General features: G+C 40.2%; 1 protein-coding gene across 1 annotated transcript; it reads left to right on the top strand.

Moving 5' to 3' along the window:
• The first annotated feature begins 6,833 nt into the window (after positions 1–6,833).
• Positions 6,834–19,685, top strand: LOC128711437 (germinal center kinase 1). The gene is made up of 9 exons (XM_053806314.1): positions 6,834–7,517; positions 12,176–12,271; positions 12,720–12,848; positions 15,443–15,952; positions 16,029–16,174; positions 16,439–16,637; positions 16,714–17,340; positions 17,410–17,582; positions 19,643–19,685. Exons 1-9 carry the CDS (start codon positions 6,834–6,836, stop codon positions 19,683–19,685), a joined length of 2,607 nt encoding a protein of 868 aa, XP_053662289.1.
• Positions 19,686–20,764: the final 1,079 nt, after the last annotated feature.

The following is a 20,764-nucleotide window of genomic DNA, read 5'->3' on the forward strand; positions in this document are numbered from 1 at the left end:
AGCATATACCATCATCATCATGTCTGTCCCGCAGTATCGTACCATTTGATGGATAGATATCAAATGCGTTGAGCCTTCATTCAGGTAATGTGTCTGGCTCGTGCGTATATATCCAAATGAAGATTTGTTGTTGGTGCTATTTTGAGTTTCTTGTGAAATAATAATGAAGAGATGTGTAGAAAAGTAGTCACTTTAAACCAGTACAGCATTACGCCCCATCTTCGCCACATTTCTGGCTACACCGAAATCTCCATCGATGTTAAGCACTGAGAGTATGCAACCGCAAATCAATCATCAATGCTTGGGCAACCCGAATTGCCCCAGCTTGTCGACATGCAGATTCCTTGCTAAATTCAGCAAACTGTTTCTGCGGTAGTTGGCAGCCCAGTATGTATGCCGTTCTGCTGACGACCAAATGTTTTCTCGGCAAGGCTCTCCGGTTGTGTCGTGTACGCGGTCCAATGCTCAAGGTTGCTCACCTTGAAGCGGATAGTAGCCGTAAAATATGTTGTGCTCCCTCACTCCCGCGGCGAAGAACGAATGATTTTGGGTGGGGTTCGTTTGATACACAAGCCACATTTGGCCTTTAGCCACCTACAACAACTCGGCAGTCATAGGATCATGCGACAAACAATGACAAAAGTGCACCCAAGGCCCGTGCCGCAACTCTCGGTTCCGGTGCCAAAACGGTGATTGCTTTCAAAGGGCGCACCCCAAAGCACACGGGCAAAATGCGGTGCAATCTCGGATACGGCATGGAAGCGTCGTGTTGGCGACGTCAAGCACTATTTTTGCTTCATATCGGGCTCGAATTATGTTTGTTAGTGTGTATTGATGCATAGGATGTACACCCGGCCCGTGTCTCTGACAGTGTCGTTGATCATACTATTCGATGATATCGTCTCAAAATATAGGCGTAGGCGATGGCGCGTGGCTGGGCTGATGTGGTGTACGCGTTTGAGGAAAAGACAGTTTGACCTCGCAGGACAAAAAGCCGTTGCAAACACGAGAATCCAGTGTTATACTCACAGATTTAGCCAATTGATTATCGATTGTTGAACTCGCTGCACCATTCTACAGACACGCAATGAATGCTGGAAAAGCTTTTGCAGCATTTGGCATGTATTGAAAGTTGCTCGTGGCATCGCATAATTTTCATGAATTTATCGCTTCCGTTTTCGAGAGTCATGCCAAATAACAAATTTCTTAATAGTTTCTGCAATGGTATATGATTGTTCTGTATAAAGTGCTAGGATGCCTAGCCTTCTTAAACGTTGATGTTGCGTTTGTCCAAGAAGTACAGTATGGTGGGCATTCTTAGATGATGGATAGTCCCTTACGTAGCACGTTGGACATGAAAAGTTTCTTTCTACTATGCTATAAAATATCACATCGCTATGCTGTGAATTGTTCTACCCGAAATCCCAACAATTCGATAGCAGTACTTGGATTGTGTACGGTCCCTTTTTCTTACCTCTCGCAGGATGCATGTTTTTCCGTCAGCCAACAATTACCCAAAACATACATAAATTGTTGCTTTAATTGCCCTCTGCGGATAGAACCATCTCTCCAGCAGTGTTGGTGCAGGTGCTTCCCTTGGTCAGAGAGTGTGGAATTTGCACTGTCAGTGCATCGTTGCGATGCAATTCATTGCGATACATCATTTTTCCCTGGCACCGCAAGGCATCGACTTGGAGGTTTGTGTTTTCTTCTCTACTTTGGCGTTGCCACGCATGGCACAATTGGCGGATAGAAGGGGACGGAATCAAACATAGCATGAAATGGAGATGATGATCACTATCATTATCCGAGTTGCATGAACGTTGCATTGCTTGACAGCTTTATAGACGTATGATATCTTCTATCATGCTATGCATGCTTAGTGTGTGCAGATGAATGATATAGTTTTTAATTCTGCTGCTCATATATATTACTTAAAACATATCAGGTGATAAAAGAACACGATAAATGATTTATTATCTTAACAACACCTTATAGCTCATACGGTCATTTAGTGTCAAATAGCTCAGATATGTCAAACATATGGCCTATACGTACTTATGCATAGAGAATATCGAGCTCTTTATATCGTAATAAAAGTTGTTTGGTTAATTGATGGTATTGACAATCGATTGTAATTGTTAGTTTTAGCTCAGAACAAGTTTTTTTTTGTATTCAAACTGATCCTCAAGCCAAAATGAGTTTGATATCAAATTTTGCAATACTACCTGTTGTTTTAAAGCGAGTTCAAAATCAACAAATGACCTTGAAAATTACCATGATCAGAATATGAGTTCTGTTTCATACGGTGTGGATTTGCATGCTTAATGAGGAAATGGTGTTAAAACATGTTCACATTAATTATCCAGTTTGTCGTGATTGTGAGATACTGCCCTAGGTTGCGTTGGCCTTTGGTGTTCATTTTATTGTAATTGAAGAAAGTTGAAATCAAGGAATTATACATCATGTCGATACATTTTTTGCACATGTTTAAGAAAACAAAAAATCAGGTGGTTACGAACTCCAAATATTGTATAACACTGGTTGCGTTTTTTCTCATTTAATACAAGTACATTTAGAGAGTTACGAATTTTTGAAGCGAAAACAAAGAAGCTAACCCTGTTTCTGTCTATGAATCCTGATAAACTCTCAGCCGGGAGAATAAGGATTGATGGTTGATAAAGTCGGTTAAGTGTGATGGGTTGGTTCGTTGGGTTTCGGTGTGCCAATTGTACCGTAACATACAGCCATAGCATTTGCTGTTTCATCGTCGACCACCTAACACGTCACCGGCAATGCTCATATGCAGGTGTTGGAAAGGCAACCCATAGTGTTAGAGCTTAACCAAACAACCTGCAACGTATACCCACAACCACCCAAACTAGTACGGTCGGCAGCGAACTAACCAGTGTTGGGGGAGAATTTAATGTAAGCATTTTTTTTTTCATCCACCTGTTGCATTGCGAACACACGGCCAAGCCTGTTGTGTTGTGTTATGCTATGTTCTTTTTCTCTCCGTTTTTGCTGATATGTATGCCACAGCGGCAGTAACCAGTTGGATCGATAGAAAAACGTTGTACCACTTTTTGCTACCAGTCACACAGTGGCAAGTCAAAGTGAACCATATTTTGAATTGGAACTCCCTACATTGAATGCTGCTGCTGGGTGCTTTAGGGTTGACGTCAATTTGACTGACTGACCGACTGACTGACCATGCGACGAACAAGCTAAAACCACTACGACACTAGATGACCGGTATCCGTTAATTTTTGTTGTGCCACGATTCGAGGTGGGTGTGTGAGTAAAATATTATAATCAGCATTCCATGCCATTCAACCATGATACGGTCGGGTACTGGAAGGTGTTAACTTATTGAAGCGGCGAGTTACGGATCATAAAATGCACTCAACTTTTCTGTTGGATTTGCAACTAGTCGGCTCTAGGTATATTTCCAGCGGCATTCTGTGGATACTTTAGTAAAAACTTTATTTTCAAACATTTTGTCTGTACATTTGCTGATGCCAGTTTGGTAATACATGGCTCGTATAATACAAAAAAAAATACAATTGTTTTATAATCTTGGCAAGAATTGCTGGAAAATTGCATATCATTCTAAGTATCAAAAAGGGACGGCTTTAAAAAAGTCATTACGGCAATAAAAGAAGATGGAGATCAGAAAACAATACTTTTGTTGTCTGAATATGTATGTTCTTCCCTTCTTTAGCTGTTATTCTCAAGGTTCTTTTGTCATGTATTGTTGCAAGGTTGGCAGATACATTTCAAATCTTTGCTTAGGAAGCCCTATTCTGTTTGAGAAGTAGTTCATTTCCTTACAGATTAACAACAGAAACTACTTCACCAGTTTTTGTCTGCGAGGCAGTAAATTGGTGGGAAACTGAAAGTTTTTATGAACGTGAAATAAGAATCCGGCATGTTTTCTTCGTTCGCAATGTGTGTGTGTTGCAGCGCAACTGACCAGGTTGTGTTCGTCCGCCCCGGCGTAGAACAATTTCCGTTAAGCACAGGAGGAAATCAAAATACTCCCAGTTCGTTTTGTAGCCATTACTATCCATACTCTAAAACGCTTTGCTATGTGAAGGACGGATGGTTTTGCTAGTACCCGCAATGGGAAGAAAAGAAGGCTCACCTAGGAGAGGGAGATGGTCTCGGAACCCTTAACTCAATTACAGCTTTGCTCGGCATGGCAGATTTCTTCATGGCAAAATTATACCCATGGTAGCGAAGTACAGTACCGAGAAGTTGATTGGAGCTTTTCGTTACTTTTCAGTACGAAGTCGACAAGATCTGCTCACTATTTCTGCATCACGGTTGCATCTAGTGGAACTTTTTCGCCGTACAAAAGCAATATCAACTACACACCGTCGTGATCGTGTTGTGAATAAGTGGGGCTTTGGTTGCGTTGCAGCCAAGGGCTTTTCCGTTGCTGGGAGTTTGCGCGTTTAGTATATGGTCGCCGTATCGTCGTTATGTCGTCTGCACTATCATGCCACGAAAGCCTGTCGTCTGACCGGGTATTCTAATTGGATTTGAAGCACACTGCGTCATCTTTGTGGGAGGATGTTTGCGCTGTATTCTGGTCGATTCGTTGCATCATGCAAAATTGTCGCAGCCGGGAATAGTGTTTTGAATAAGTTATGAATCTTCCATCATGGCCAGTAGCTGGAAAGTAGTTATTGGAAACGTGGTCTAAAGAAGTGTAAGCAAAGGCAGATCTCCATTATTTATTCACGAGTGGAGTTGATCTTTTGGAATGCCACAACGGTGAAAACGGGTTAAACTATCTACATTTATTTTAATTTTAAATTAAACTTCAGACAACCGTACTTTAGAACTCGTGCACCGGGCAGTCCCTCTTGAACAAAAAATAAGCTTAAGCGGTTTGAGTCAATATTCTTCCAGTACAATCTCATTTCTGACATTGTAAAGAATTGATTCAACTCTTTTGAATGGATATCTTGGTTTGGATTGATATTTTTCCATTTTTGTAGTCCTAATCATTTAACACGTAATGAGTTTCATTAATGTGACAATGATGCGAATCTGTTAAAAAATACGATAACATATACGACAGCGATAAAAAAACACAAACGCACTAGAATCCCGTATTTACAACGAAATTGACGAAAATGTTCATAATGTTCTCACCATCGCGCACGATCGACTGCTGCTGGCAGTAATAATTTTCATCCTCATTTATTAATCATGGAAATGAGGTTGATGCATAACGAGATGTTGAATGGGGAAGGAAACAGAATCAAAGCAAAGACCCCAATAATTCTGTTCCGTTCGGGACGTCGCTTGAAACCCGCGTTCGTATGGTGTAGGCAATCGGTCGCTTTACTTCAATTTCTTACCGGTGGTTTTCTCCGGGTGAGAAGTTTTGACGGTTATTCCCTCAACCGTTAAATCAATCAACCACACTGTGGTCAGGAACATAGCCGGTTAGCGTCGATTTAGTTTCCTTCTTCCCGATCGTTGCTCTTGGTGCTGACCACGGACACCTTATGTTGTTATTGATCGTTTAAATGATTTTTGATGTATTTTCTTTGTGGTGGTTCTCTTTTTTACATTACACTTGCAGCTCGGAGCAACAAACGTGCAGTGTGGGTTTGAAAACGTATTTCGCATTTCGTGTGTTTGACTCGAGTTATGTGCGTTTTGAAGAATAGGATAATCGATCTTTGAATATCGATGATAATTTTTTTTTGTGCAACGATATGGTTGATTGATTTTAACCATTTAACGACACTGGCCTCGGCATGGGGCGGCTTTCGTGTGTGTGTGTAAATTTACAACACAAGTTCATTTTTAAAGGTACGATGTTTAATTACATTTGTAACTGTTTCGCCGTTTGTTCTACATGCTTAAGGCGCATTGTTTTTGACACAGATTGTTGATTGATGTTACTCGTCAGGTGGCTATTTAAGTTGAGGTCTGGTTATAGAGCACAACGAGATTCATTGAATGGTGGTAATAAATCGAGATAAAAAACAAGAAATGTTAAGTAAACGGTCAGAGCGTTAACTTTTTTCGGATCAATTAGCGGTATAAGTACGTATCAAACAAAAAAAATTGACATTCGAGAGAAAAAATGACTTGAAAAATTGTTAATTGAAATCGTTATTTTCTTAAAAACGTTTATCCACTGTATTACGTGATATGTTATACCAGAAGTCATGTTTGTCTAAACGAATCTACTTTCTGCTTTGGAACTTAATGTAACCCCGTTCAAAATCCCGACGAATCCCACTTTACATCAGTCAACCAGGGGCTGAAGAGGGCAAAACAATTCTAAAGCTTGCTAGAGGGTTCATATTTCACTATGCTTCGTCCACTTAACACGCTTCGAGTAATCTAACGGTATTTTCCCCCTAATCTAATCAGTGAAACGGTGCGTAAAGTTAGCTGACATTTCTGTAATGACATACCAAAGACCTCAAGGGCTCTTGAAGACGAATCAGTGAAGTGAAAAGTAACTACCTCAACGCTTTTTACACATGCAACAGGTGTACCGTATGTACATAGGTACAAGCAAAGTGCCAACGAGAAGTGTCAAAGGTTCAGGTTACAAACGTATCACAAATCATTGCAGTGGCAGTGTCTCGAACGAGCTAGCATGCTGCAGCTTAAAGTGCCTTACAAATTCCGATGAACGCATCTTTGTTTTGAGAGAATTGCATCGTGGTTGAAAGAGTCAACCGAACCGTGTAGTTGGAGCACACGATCATGAGCACACGATCCTGAGCAATCAGAGCACGTACGAAAGCGCGAAAGTGTTCGAGCCGAGCAGAGGGCACAGCATTGCCGTGCATATGAAGCGCGACGAGGAACGTGCGCGCAAGATGTGGAGGGACATTGGTGTTGCAGCGATGCAACACGGTCCGAACACTCTTCATCATCATCAACCGACACCGATGTACGGCGGTCCCGGCAACGGTACGGCCTCAACTCTACCCAGTAATCCCCACTGGAATCAACCGGGATACCGGAATTCCTACAGTCTGCCTCATCCAACGTCTCAGAACGGTGTGAGTGAAAGGAATGGTGGAGGCAGAGGCGTAGACGGTGGTGGCAACCGCTATCAACACTACGACGTGAAGCCCCTCTCGCAGGCGCCCTCCTTTCCGGAGATCTCGAGTGCCAGCTACAATGGCAATGGGTACCATCATCCGCACCACAACCATCATTCCCATCACCTCCACCAGCAACAGCAGCCCCATCATCCGGCGGGCCATCATGGACTGAAGCCTCCGCGTCCCCTATCGATGTACGAGCTTAGCAACGGGCATCACAATGGAAGCAGCAGTAGTCCGCAGTTACACTCGCTACCACCGAACTTTGTGCCACACCAAACGCGTAATGGCAGCGGACGGTCGCCACCTCCGTTGGTGATCCACAACAACAGCCAGCATGGTATGGGACCGCGATCACCTGTAGGTCACGCTAGTGAAGGCGTCGGTGGAGGTCGTGCTCTTTTACAGCAACCGGAAGAACTGGTGAGTTGTAAGGTTTCATCTTGGTTAATTGGATCTTGAGGTTGGTGTGCTCAGTGGCGCAACTACATGCTACCAACGACACAGAGCAAAGACAAAGACTCTTTAAAAGTGTGGACTATATGTGATTATAAATTGAATAAATGACCGGGTTCTGTGGGTCATTCAAGCAAAATGCAAAATTTGCAACCAAAACAACAGTTACTAAGCTATTCTTTACATATGGTAATAACTGTTGGTAATAGTGTATTAAATATATCACCAAAGCTAGTCAAAAAATATTAAAAAAATCAACCAATTTTAAGTTTTATTTATCTATCCTGCTCAGTTATTACAATCGATCTTCTGTTTTTTATTAGAGAATAACATCTAGAAGCTGCATTGAATCGATTCCCTCAGCTGATAGATTGATTTGTTGCAACCGTAACCTTTTCGGCAGTTGTGGTATTGGTAAAATGGTATTCTCATAGACGAAAACTGTGCTCATTTGTAGAGTGGGGACAACCGCACACAGAAAAGTCGATGGAATTGGCAGAATCGAAAGTCATGAGACCTTCACGGCAACCACGTTTCATCGCCGGCAATGTAAAACCAAATCCTCAAAACATTTATCTGCCCTTTTGTCAGTTCAGTAAGGTTTGCGTACCTACGCCGTCGTTCGTTTAAATTATGCAACATATATCACGCAAAACAGCGGGATTGTAAGGGAAGTCGTGTTTTTTTACTTGCTCATATCAAACTTTACCTTTTTCCGTAGACTCTCTGGTCCTACCCTCTTCATAAAGGGTAGTAATTAGTGATCTATATTAATGCTTCTTTTAAACTGTATAATTTTCCGATACTTTTTAACTCACCCATTACGGGCGGCAAAAGTGAAGCAACATCGAAATGTGTTAAACGTTTTGCCAGCTTGTATGCGAACGAAATGATTTTAATTGGACTTTTCTCTAAAAACATTAGGCGCATTTTTTTGGGTTTTTTTTGGCTTCGTTTTGCACTCGCATTTATCGATGCTTTCCTTTTGCCGGTGCTGTGCATCCTTTGCCTGCTTTGCCTCTCTGAGAGCTGGTCACTCGTGGATTGAAGTCGGTAAACTTTCCTTACCGAGCGCAAGGAATTATGTCTAATATTGTCTAAAAACGCGAAACTCTAAACACGACTGATTTCACTTTTCGGCTCGCCTTATGGGCCTTTCCCTTTCAGGTGGGATGGAAAACCTAACGCCCATCGCCGACAATCTGCATTGGCAGAGGCGTAGCAAATCGAGGAGAAGCGGGGATGGCGATTTGTTTTTGTCGGGATCAGGGTGTATCGAAAGTTGTGATTTTCCATTTCGTGTTTCTTTCTCGGCGAACATTATGCTAACGGAAGATTTCATCATTATTTCGCTCTTTGCATTATTTTTCGATTCGTGCTTAGTGTGAGCACTCCCTTCCTGCTATGGCCTAGGTACTATGTACTTATCTTACAAATCTCAAAGTAATACGCTACCAGCGGCAGCTGCATCGAATGCCACGAATCCGATTGGAACGGAAAATCATTCGCATGGATCCGTGCTTTTACGATTGAGTTCCGATTCGGAAGCATTGCTGCTAATCGCTATAGAGCCGCCGCACCGCTTAATATTCGAGCGATGGGATGTTTTCCAACGGAAATTTGGATTTCGATACGTGAAAACAACGTTACTTGAACGTTTTGCTCACAAATATTGTTAAAGAAAAGCGTCTGTCTTATTAAACAGTTAACCTATGTTTTTGTTTGATACTATACTATTGAGCATTCTGTTTCTTCCGGAAATGGATTATATTAGATATACCCTTTTTTAGAGTTGATATTGCTATGCGCACCACATTGTACTACGTAGACGGCCCAAAAGAGCAATTAAAATTTAATTAATCAAATTTATACTTGAGAAACATTTCTTCCAACAAAACCACGTCGAATTTAAAATTGGTTTTTGTTAGTTTTAGTTCATGCGGCATAGCAGCGTAAAATTGTAGCTCATTAACCGAATTGGTTGCTTAATTGTTGATTGATGTGAGGACAAAACTACATTCCGAAAATTGCGGAGACACAACATCAATCTTTTTAAAGGTCAATCTACAAATTGATTCTACTAGTTTGGTAGAACTTTGAGATAAAGGAAATCATTATAAAAAGAGCTCCAAGGCAACGGCAAACGAGAGCCCATCCATCCGTGATTCCTGCCTGCGAATGGACAAGATAAGGCACCTATGAAAACGTCACTTGCATTCCGATGGTATCGTTGGTAGCATTTTATCATGTTCGGAACATAACGCGCTAAACGTGTCTTTAGCACCACTACAGTGAATTTGTAATGTAATTGGTGGCTTGCTAGTGACACATGATAAGATAGTGAAACGTTTGTTTTTGCCACCTATAAGTGCGGGAGTGAAACGCGATCAAGATACACACGACAATTGTGGGATGTTTTAAATAGATTTTTTGAACGTCGTGTTTAATTGATTGGGTTTATTTGTATGAAACCTTTTCATAACTGAGCAATATATTTGTTGTTCCCATTGTTCAAAGATCGACATAGGAAATACGAAATTTGGATTCAAATAAAAAAAATGGTATGAAGTTCAGTTTGCACAAAACTGCTTCTTTCGTTGAGTTACAAAAGTAAGCGTCCAATGCTTCATACAATAAGCAATTTGATCGTTATCCTTAGTGTGTACCGTTGGACAAAACCTTGAACAGTGAAAGGGCTCGCGTGAATGCGTCGCCATGACTTGATTTCTGGTCATCTACTCGTCTCGTGTCGACCCTCCTTCCGTCTACTTCCAATACCAATTACCTAACCTGGCCTGCTGACACACATAAGTTATGCTATACAGCACGGAACGGATTAAACGCTGGGTATGAATCAGCACATACTGGTCGAAATGGAAGAAACACTGTTCAATGGCAAATAAACGTAACCAAGATGTCATGCCCGCACCAAGTATGATTTCTTGTGCAATTTCGAAGGCGGTAGTGTACTAGGAAAGGCCTACGAGCGATGGTAATTGTATGCCTCCGTAACCGCACCGTCGCTCGTGTCAGATCAGCTGTGGCGAGTGTCACGAAAAGGAAGCATATGTAAAGCACGCAGCGTACGGCAAACCACTCCCTAGCAAACAGTGCCTTTATGAGGCTCTATTGTTTTGTTTTCCAGTTAAAACTCCGTTCAGTTTAATTTCTGTATACCTCTCTCGAGCCAATAGTGCTGGGCTAGGCAGAGGAGCGTAGACTGTTCCGAAAACCACATACCTCCTCTCGCTTGCTTTATGTAAAATAAATCTCTGATCCGTTCCTAGCGTCATCCATTTCGATGCACTCGAGTATCTAACTTCTGACGAAAGGCAAAAAGGAGACAACGTGACTTAATAATGTGTAGTCGATCAAAAAGCCACGGTCGTACACCCATTAGAGGTAATTTAACTTTCATTTTTCCGTACCCATTTTCTTGTTGGCAATTTCTTGCTTCTAAAAGCTTGCGATGATGCACAACTTCAGTTGACGTGTATGGATGGAAAGAGGGCGCATAGGGTGGGTATGGATGGAATATTGCATTGTTGAACTCCTACATTCTGTCTTTCCTTCTTACTAAACTAGGCACAAGCTTTAATGCATTTTTGAGCATTGCGTTAGAAAGTGGCGAGTCATAAGCATTGGTTTTCTTGCGATTTCCTAGCCTATGAAGAAGGCGGAATGCAAAAAATGTGACGTCATTCTCGATTCTTAATGCCATTTGTAGGTGATGGGCCCGAAATAGCACAAATGCCAAAATCGATTACTTTGCTAACCACTTAACTTTACCGACGTGAGAAATGGGTTCTTATTCGCCTTTCAGGACGGTTGGATTACCAATTCATTCAATGAAAATAAACTTTAATTCTTGAGTCAATGTCTGACCGTACGTCGTTCACAGCGATTTCACTGAATTGTGCGACCAGTGAGTTATACAACATAGCGGATTCAGCTACGGTTTAATTTAGAATACATAGTTTGATAGATTGTTTAGTTGAATATCTTAAATTATGTAAGACGCAGTGAACTAACTTGCTTTGAAATATAAATCATAAACATGAGTTGAGACTGCGCAATCAATTGAACGTTTCATTGATTGATCAATTGTACGAATGATTACCAATGTCATAGTTTGACGTTAACCAACATTATATGATAAAAGCTCTTTCGATAAAGTTATAATTTTAAACCTTTTCCAAGCAAGCATTTTGAGTATATGTACAATTTTCTTTTGGATTTATTGTACCAGTAGTAAACACTGTACCGTATTGTCGGCAAGTTTGTGCAAATTGAGGATGTCCGGTTCGTGCGATGTCCGGTTCGTGCGATGGTCTTATAGCTTGACATTTAAACGAATCAACTTTTAATTGAAACTTTTTAATTAAATCATTCACTAATTCTTGTACCGGGGGAGAAGGATTGCACTATGAACAATGCTTGTTTCGTTTCGTTATTGTTTGCCTAGGAGCCCTGTAGCTATTCTTGCAAACGATGGTGGTTACTCGCTAACAGACATCGTACCCATTTGTATGAGCGTGGCTAAGTGGGTCGCTGCTATCTAGTCTAGAGTCTGAGTATATTGACAACGGTACTAATATCCTATTTCCTTTTCTTCACTTCTACAGAAAGTCGACCCGGAGCTTATCTTCACAAAACAGGAGCGTATCGGTAAAGGATCCTTCGGTGAAGTATTTAAGGGTGTTGACAACCGGACACAACAGGTAAGAATGGAAGAAGAACTCACAAAAGATCCTTCCTCCCAGCCGTCCCAGGCCATCGAACGAAGCTGGAGTGTCTGTGTCTAGTGATAGTTTATCGGTGACAAATGTCATTCCACCATTTGTACTTGTCCTCAGCAGTGCAGATAAGAAATTACCTGCACGCTAGTATTCGAATCGAATTTAAAGTATTAAGTTTCGTGTACTAGTGCCAGCTCTCAGCGAGACAGATTTATATTTCTCTAAATACTGTGTCATCAAAATTCTTTTCTAAAATGAAACACATTAGTTTGCACGACACACACACATCCAGGTGTTCGGATATGCACACATGATGATTTGACCATAAGTCTTTGTTGTAAAGATCCTTCATCTTTCTTTCCATTCAACGCATCTATTCTATTTAATTATTTTATTTTCTTGTTTATAATTTATCCGTGATTTAAAATAGGTGGTCGCAATCAAGATCATCGATCTCGAAGAAGCTGAAGATGAAATCGAGGACATTCAGCAGGAAATTATGGTGCTATCACAATGTGACTCGCCGTTTGTCACCAAATACTTCGGATCATATCTTAAGGTACGTTAATATTCGTAATACATTGAAGTTTATTTAAAGAGTAATTGGTTATTTAAATTGTTACACGCTTTTAAAATTTCCCCTGTCGACGTCAATAGTCAAATCAATAGTCGTGAAGTCATGGTACGACCCTACCTTATACAACCTGCTGAGCAATATGGATGACGTCACTCTTGTGATAGTGATCTAATCAGTTGTATGCCATATATGAACTAACCGTCACTGTTCATCCGTCTTATGGCAAGAAGCCTTTGGTTTTACTCACCAAACACTCGTAACATCCGTATGCAATACTATATCCGTCTTCTCGAGTCAAGTAGTCTAACGGAACGGTAAACAAATACACAATCCTCACATCTGGGCATGACAATTAGCATTCAAAATTCATTGACAAAAAATGTCGTTTTGCCTCACGGATATATGCTTTTGAGTTTGCTAATTTATTTATTTTTTTAATTTTGGTGAGTACAAGCATTTGCATAAACGCTACCATTGATGTTTTAGACATATCTGTACATGAGTCCAACAGAAATTAAACTTGTGACAAATTATAAAAATCATCAAATCAAATCATTATCATAATTATTATAATCAATGTGTTATGTTATACTACAGCAACGAAATTTAATGCTAATTACATCAGAATCAAAGCCCAGCGTTTCTTAATCTTTTTATCTATTTTGGCCTATGGTTAACGATAATTTGATCAGGTTTTGGTGTATAAATAGAAGAAATGCACAAAAAATGTGATTGTGAGCGAATTGTAAGCGTCAACATTTCACTTCAACGATTGTAACATAATTTCTCAAAGATAACCAATCTTTCAAAGACTAGTACCTAAATGTGTGTTTTAGATGCTTTTTCTGTTTTACATTTATGTATAATGATGTAAATAAAACATAAGTAGAACGTGATTTTTTAAAAGACGGAAGTTTATATCGGTAAAAAAAGAACAAAAATTGTTTGGAATCCTGTTGAATATACAAACGATGGTTCTAGATCTTCTTGTGCCTTAATCTATATCCCAATCCGTCATCAAAATTGTCATGGTGTGGAATGAATATCAACAGAGCGTCGCTGATGTCATGGTACCAGCTAGAGTAGAGTGCTGTTTAGAACAGAGATGCATAATTATCAAAGAGTACGTATCATCAGAACACGGCGCCATGAGTCGTACATTGCTCTCTTTCGTTGGTAGTATAATGTTCGAGCTTTTGAAGTGAGAATATTGTAGACATAGTGCGTATTTTAAGTGTCTTCTTCCGTATGCAGAGGGTCTAGTTGGTGAAATCGGTTTTATCTAAATCAGCACGACACAACGGGACCCTTTCAGCTTCATACATGGTTTGCTATGTGCGTGTTTGTTTTAATAATGACCGCAAATCGCACCACAATCGCGATACAGTCGGCCACGATGTGAGGTGGAACGTTTTTGCCAATGTGTTCTGTGCAATCCACCCCAACCAATCCATAATACGCGCACATGACCATTTGTGAACGATAGTAAAGAGAAACATGACTCATACAACGCGTAGATACTGTACGTGTTTAGGATTGAACGTTGGTCACACTGGATCACTAACGGGTCGATGCAAAATTCAGTCACGAACCTGGGTAGCATAAAGGTGTATGCCGTTAGGTTTAGCTTTCGGCATTCGTAAATGTCACGGTATAACTACATTCTTTAGTATATTATACACGCTATTTTGTTTCGTCATATTTGAAAGCAATGTCACGCACCGTATGGTCAAATGCAAATATTTGTGGTAACATTTCGAGAAACAGGACGGCTGAATTATTATTTCACCTGGTTATTATTACATATTTTACGATGAATAGCATTTAATTCGTCGCATAATTTTACTGTTCAAATTTGTAGTAACAAGATGTAAAAATGGTTCGAATAATTGCCAGATTATCATTCAACAAAAATGTAGTGTTTTTTTACTGAGCTGCGTTTCACTCAACAAAAATATTGTTCTACATGCCATCCTATTGTGGAAAACCATGCACAATTATGATGGTTCCACGCTGCTGCCCATTTTTTTTAACCCATTTGAAACACATTTTCTCCAATTGGCTTGTTTCAAACGATCGCATTCGCTTGTTTGATAGTATCTCTTTGATGTGTCTCGATACCACTTTCCTCTTTCATAATTGATTGCGAGGTTTCGTTTTCATTGCCAAAGAAAAGCGAAAGATGTTTCACTCGTACAGTGCTGCATATCATTTTGGGATGCATATGCAGATATGAACAATGGACTAAATTTTCCGCCTGACCGTGCAATATAGGTTTGCAATGAGAGGAATTGCATCCGGCTGAAAGATACACGGTATGCGTGGCGTGTAAGGTAAATGCGGCTGAATCCAACACCGCTGTACCGTCTGATGCATGGTTCCGTTTCGATGAGCCAGACAAATGCGTTTTTTCTGGAGAAACTTAAACCAGGCACTAATACTATACCCGCGGTAAAAAAACAGCATTTTCATTTTTCTATTACTTTCTATCGTTTTTCCGCTTTTATTACGATCAAAAAACATAACAGCTTGATTTTCGTATGATTGATGTGTTTTTTTTTATTAACGCAACGCAGGGTACCAAGCTATGGATCATCATGGAATATCTTGGAGGTGGATCCGCCCTAGACCTTATGAAAGCGGGTCTCTTCGAGGAGATGCACATCGCCATCATATTGCGTGAAGTACTGAAAGGTCTGGACTATCTACATTCCGAGCGCAAACTACACAGAGACATCAAGGCGGCGAACGTGTTGTTGAGCGAGCTGGGAGACGTAAAACTAGCTGACTTTGGTGTTGCTGGACAACTCACTAATACCACTTCCAAACGGAATACCTTCGTTGGGACACCCTTCTGGATGGCACCGGAAGTGATAAAGCAGTCCATGTACGATTCCAAAGCCGACATCTGGTCGCTAGGTATAACCGCAATTGAGCTGGCGAAGGGGGAACCACCCAACTCCGAGCTACATCCGATGCGGGTATTGTTTCTCATCCCGAAGAATAATCCACCTCAGCTAACCGGTAGCTATACGAAGCCATTCAAAGATTTTGTCGAAGCGTGCCTAAATAAAGATCCAGAAAATGTAAGTCCAACCGAGGCCAGATGGGTAGTGAAAACAAAGCAATAATTCTATCGATTGTGCTTCCGTGTTATTTCAGAGACCAACGGCGAAGGAGCTGCTAAAGTTTCCTTTCATTAAGAAGGCAAAGAAAAATTCATACCTAATCGATTTAATCGATCGGTACAAAAAATGGAAGTCTCAAAAAGGCGAAGAAAGCGAAACGGAATCGGAAAACTCGGATTCGTAAGTTGTCTATGTTTTTGTTGTAGTTTTTTTTTTTCGTTACAACGGCGTGGCCGTATCAACTTATTTTACCACGTAGCCGGATAGTCAGTCCTTGCTACGAAGGATTGGCCCGGATGGGATTTTGGTCCGGTCCGTTCGTGTGAAGACCGGCGCCGCTACCATCATGCCACCGGGTCGCCCCATTTTTGTTGTTGTTGTTAAAGAAGTTAAAAATGTTTCTTTTCCTAATGTGTTCCACGCTCCACTTTTTTATTTTCGCAGTGAGGATTCAAAACAGGATAGTGATCTCGATGAACCGTGGATAATGACGGTGAAGGGATTGAATTTTAATAACTTTAATAAAAATGTGATGGAAGACCCGCTTGGATCACCGGTAAAACACAATGGTACTAGCAACGTCGGCGGAGTCAGCTCGAACCGTGATAGGGATTATAATTTGAATCAGCATAAAACAAGTCAGGTAATTTGGCATAAGTTATTGCAATGATTTTAAGAGTAAAATGCTGAACACCGTGCCTTTTTGTTTTTTGTTTTAGCCACGAACGTCCTCATCGCCATCGCATCAGTCATCTTCGACACTGATTGCAGCCAACAATGCCACCAACAACAGTAACACCAACCCAATAATAGTGGATTCGCGTAAGGAGCGCGAGTTGCAAAATCAAATCTCTGCTCTGCAGCTGCAAAAGGAGAAGGAAGCGAGCTTAGAACGGCAACAGCGGGATCATCGGATGGAGCGTGATTCAGAATGGGAAAAAGATCGTGAAAAGGAACGGGAACGCGAGCGGGATCGTGAGCGAGAACGTGACCGTGAACGGGAACGCGATCGCGAGCGGGAGCGTGATCGTGAACGGGATCGGGATCATCGCGAGCGAATAGATCGCGACCATCGAGAAAAGGATCGTGAAAACAAAGAGCGAAAAATCGTTGCCTCCGACAGCCTTGGCACCTCGGGCAATGAAAACGAGAAGCGGAGCAGCAGTTTGCGACGCGAACGGGACTCTCCGAGCCACAACAATACCGGCAGCAATGGCAACTCGCGCACCAACAGTATTACGAATGTAAATAATAACTCCAGCAAAAGCTCGAGTCGAACGTCAGCGACGACAACTTCGACAAACAGTGGATGCCTTAAGGCAATTATTTTCCCCCTTCTATCTGAAGTGAGTAAAATAGTTTAGTTTTTGGCGTACGAAACAGAGGGTTTAAAGGACTCGCTTTCTTTGTTACAGATGCAGCGAAATTACAACAGTGGTTCCGATATGGGAGACCTACGGCTAGCCTTCGAGAGTGCCGAACGGAGTAGTCCGGGCGTGAGTGATCTGTTTGTGAAGGAAATCATCCACAAGCTCGTGCCCGGTTTCTCCGAGACGCGAATCAATACGCTTATAGACAAAGTGACACGGTAGGTTCTGTCCCAATGCGCTAACGGAGCACCACTATCCCTATCCGGAACGAGCGTGATTGGTGTGGATGTGACGATGGTGATGGAATGGTTTTCTAGTGCTAAATCGTTCGTTTGTTACTAGTATGTAAAAAACAGAAAACAAAAACATATTTTACCAATGTAGTGTACACAAATCCAACCCTTGTAACTTTCGTATAATGATGATTTTCGATTCAATTAATGCGAAATTAAACCGCTCACGAAAACCACTTCTGGAACTGATCTTGTAGTTCTACACATGTGTAGTATATTTTCACAGTACTACTGTTGCACTGGTGACATGGGTTTCGCATGAACTTACCGTGATTGTATAATGACTCACTGACTAATTTTTCCTTACAAATCCGATTTTAAAACAATACTAATTTAGCATAAGCTGTTTCGTCTAACAATGTGGAACATATTTTGGAAACCAAATGAGTGTTACTACATTGGATGTATACATTGGTCTTTGGTTTTAATGCGATTGTAATGTTGGTCTTTGTATTGAGCAATTCCTACTCTTTGATTTGTTTTTTTGTTTCAGTGAACCCAGGATAAAGCGATAAACTAGTATCTCGTGTTTTTCTTTTGTTCGTGTCTCAAAGAGGGAAATTAAGCTCAATCGTTTACGCTGTTTCTTGTGCAGCTATATGAAACTATGTTCATGTGTTGTAAATCAAAAGAAATCTATTAGGAGGCAAGTCATAGTCGTATGAACTAACCCAGTTCAAAGCGTGCCGTTTAATCGGTGTAATAATTCTTGTGTTCCCGTCAAGATCCTTCCGGGATTGTACGAAGAGTGTGTAGACTTTCGAGTTAATCTATTTTGTTTTTAATTTTTTTGTTAAGAACTTAACGGCCACTACTACCCTACCATAATAATTTCAATTGTGCGTGGCCCATAACAAAGGTTCAAAGGTTGGACGACGATTGACGCCGCCCTTTTTTTTTTGTTTTCGTTACAATTATTTGCACTGTCTGAGCATAGTACGATACAATGTTAATGAGAAAGATTGAACAACATGTAACAAGAATAAATGAAAAGGATAACAACGTACTGATGGTGTGAAATGATTAGAATATTTAAGTGACAATTCTAAAGCTATGTTACGGTGTATCCCCAATAAAAAGTATGAAACCCATCAATTCGCAGTTTATACGCGTGTGTGTTGTGTAGCTTGCTGAAGCTGTAAACATCAAACACAGAGAGTGTAGGGGTTGAGCTGAGATGGTCACAAAAGAAAAATCACAACATTGCGGTGGTTTATGACAATATTAACTGTTTTTTGCTAATTAGAAAATAAGAACACAACTCACATGATCTGATGAAAGAAATGCCGTAGAATGACTAACATTATTCGATCGCTGGTTCCACAAAATAATCGTGTATAAAAACGTGTTCCCTTTTAGTGAGTTTCTAAACGAATCATTCGAGAATAACGACACAGTATCTAGTTCAGTCGCACATAATTTGTTAAATTATTTCAAATATTTTAACCCTCTTAGTTTGAAACACCACTGAGTAAAACGTTTTTTGTTATTTAATTTTTGTTGTACGTATAATTGTTTGAGCACTTTCAATGTATATGTTTTCATTTGTAAATTTTATCAGGAGTTGATTGTTCAATTGAATAGTATTATTTATGTTTCAGTTATCAACATCAATCAATTATGTACATTTGGCTTTGATATTGTTGTATTATATTGTGTAATAAGCTAACAAAAACAGCAATAGAGTTTCGAATCATTCGGACCTGGGATTGAAATTCATGTTTACTTATTTGGCATGGATTGTAACACATGACACACTGGTATGAATCTTTCAAGAAACTAGATTAAACGAACCAGTTCTAGTTATTTTACCGTTTTTGTAATATTTTCCGGCACCATCAGGCGTGATTGTTTTGGAGTAGTTTATTGCAATACTATTATTTCATTTCCAAACTATCCAACCTTCGCAAAGAGTGGCTTCGATCTGCACACTTGAATGTTTTTGATATTATACTACTTTTCATTTTTTTCCATTCCTCCTGTAGCCGAGCTTCCGGTAACTCTTCCAAGATGACGGTACTTTACTAGGACATTTGTTTTGTCTGTCGTTATCCTGTCTGTGCAGGGCTGTTTTTGTCATACTTAAGTGCAGATAGTAGTGCCTAGGATTAATGAATTTACTTATGTTTGCTATCCAATGTGTCACAATTTGGAACAGATTATACATACACATCTGTTCATTGCTGACAGTGATTTAAACTTGTCTGGTTTTTGTTTACATTGCTCGCGGTATTGTGAATGTTTTAAATTGCAAAAATACATAACAGCGAAATGTTGAATCCAGTTGAATGTTCCTGTTTGTGTTTCCAATAATCATCAAGCTAAGATAGTCTGGGACATGATATTACAAAGTGTAAAAGTGCGAGTGATGTTACAAAATCATCAAAATATTAAAGCAAACAAAACACTTCAAGCCGAAAAGAGAATGCACAGGGAACTATCAGGCGAGTTGGTTACTGCCGATTTGGAAATAGGCAATCAATTAAACTAGGTACAGATGTTAACGAATGTGGAAAAACATAAGAAAAGGTCTGTTGACTCGTTGATCAACATGCTAAACTGGTTAAAATTAAAATATATTTGGTTATATAAATCTATTTTTTAAATTCACATTTTAGGTTCTCGTCAAACCGTTACACAAGAAAACAATCAAACGGTCGATAAAAAGTGTGAACTAAAGGTGCGAAACAAAACAACATCAATCAAAACAATACACATGAAAAAAAAACCTGTCGGGTATCAAATGAGAAAGGAACAATATAAACTGCTACCAGATCTTAATACTATTGAACGAACAGAGCATCTTGAAATGTCGAAATAGACATTTATGAGAATAATTTACGGTTTTTTGGTGGGAAAAAATACAGGACGTAATGTGAGGGTGGACTAAAAAGTGCATCGTTAATGTATAGATTGTGCATAAGAATGGCGGGGAAAGAAGTTTCAGATGAAGTATACATAGTTGTTTGCACCTTGTAATACACACATACAACTCAACAACACGTACCCACGTCGTCAAGTGAATGTTTCATAGTGAGAGACTAGACATAGCAAAGGAATTAACTAGAAGCAAGGGGAATGAAATATGAAAGAGCCGTGAAGCAAAT

The sequence above is a fragment of the Anopheles marshallii genome, chromosome 3 (genome assembly GCF_943734725.1).
Source record: "Anopheles marshallii chromosome 3, idAnoMarsDA_429_01, whole genome shotgun sequence".
NCBI lineage: Eukaryota > Metazoa > Arthropoda > Insecta > Diptera > Culicidae > Anopheles > Anopheles marshallii.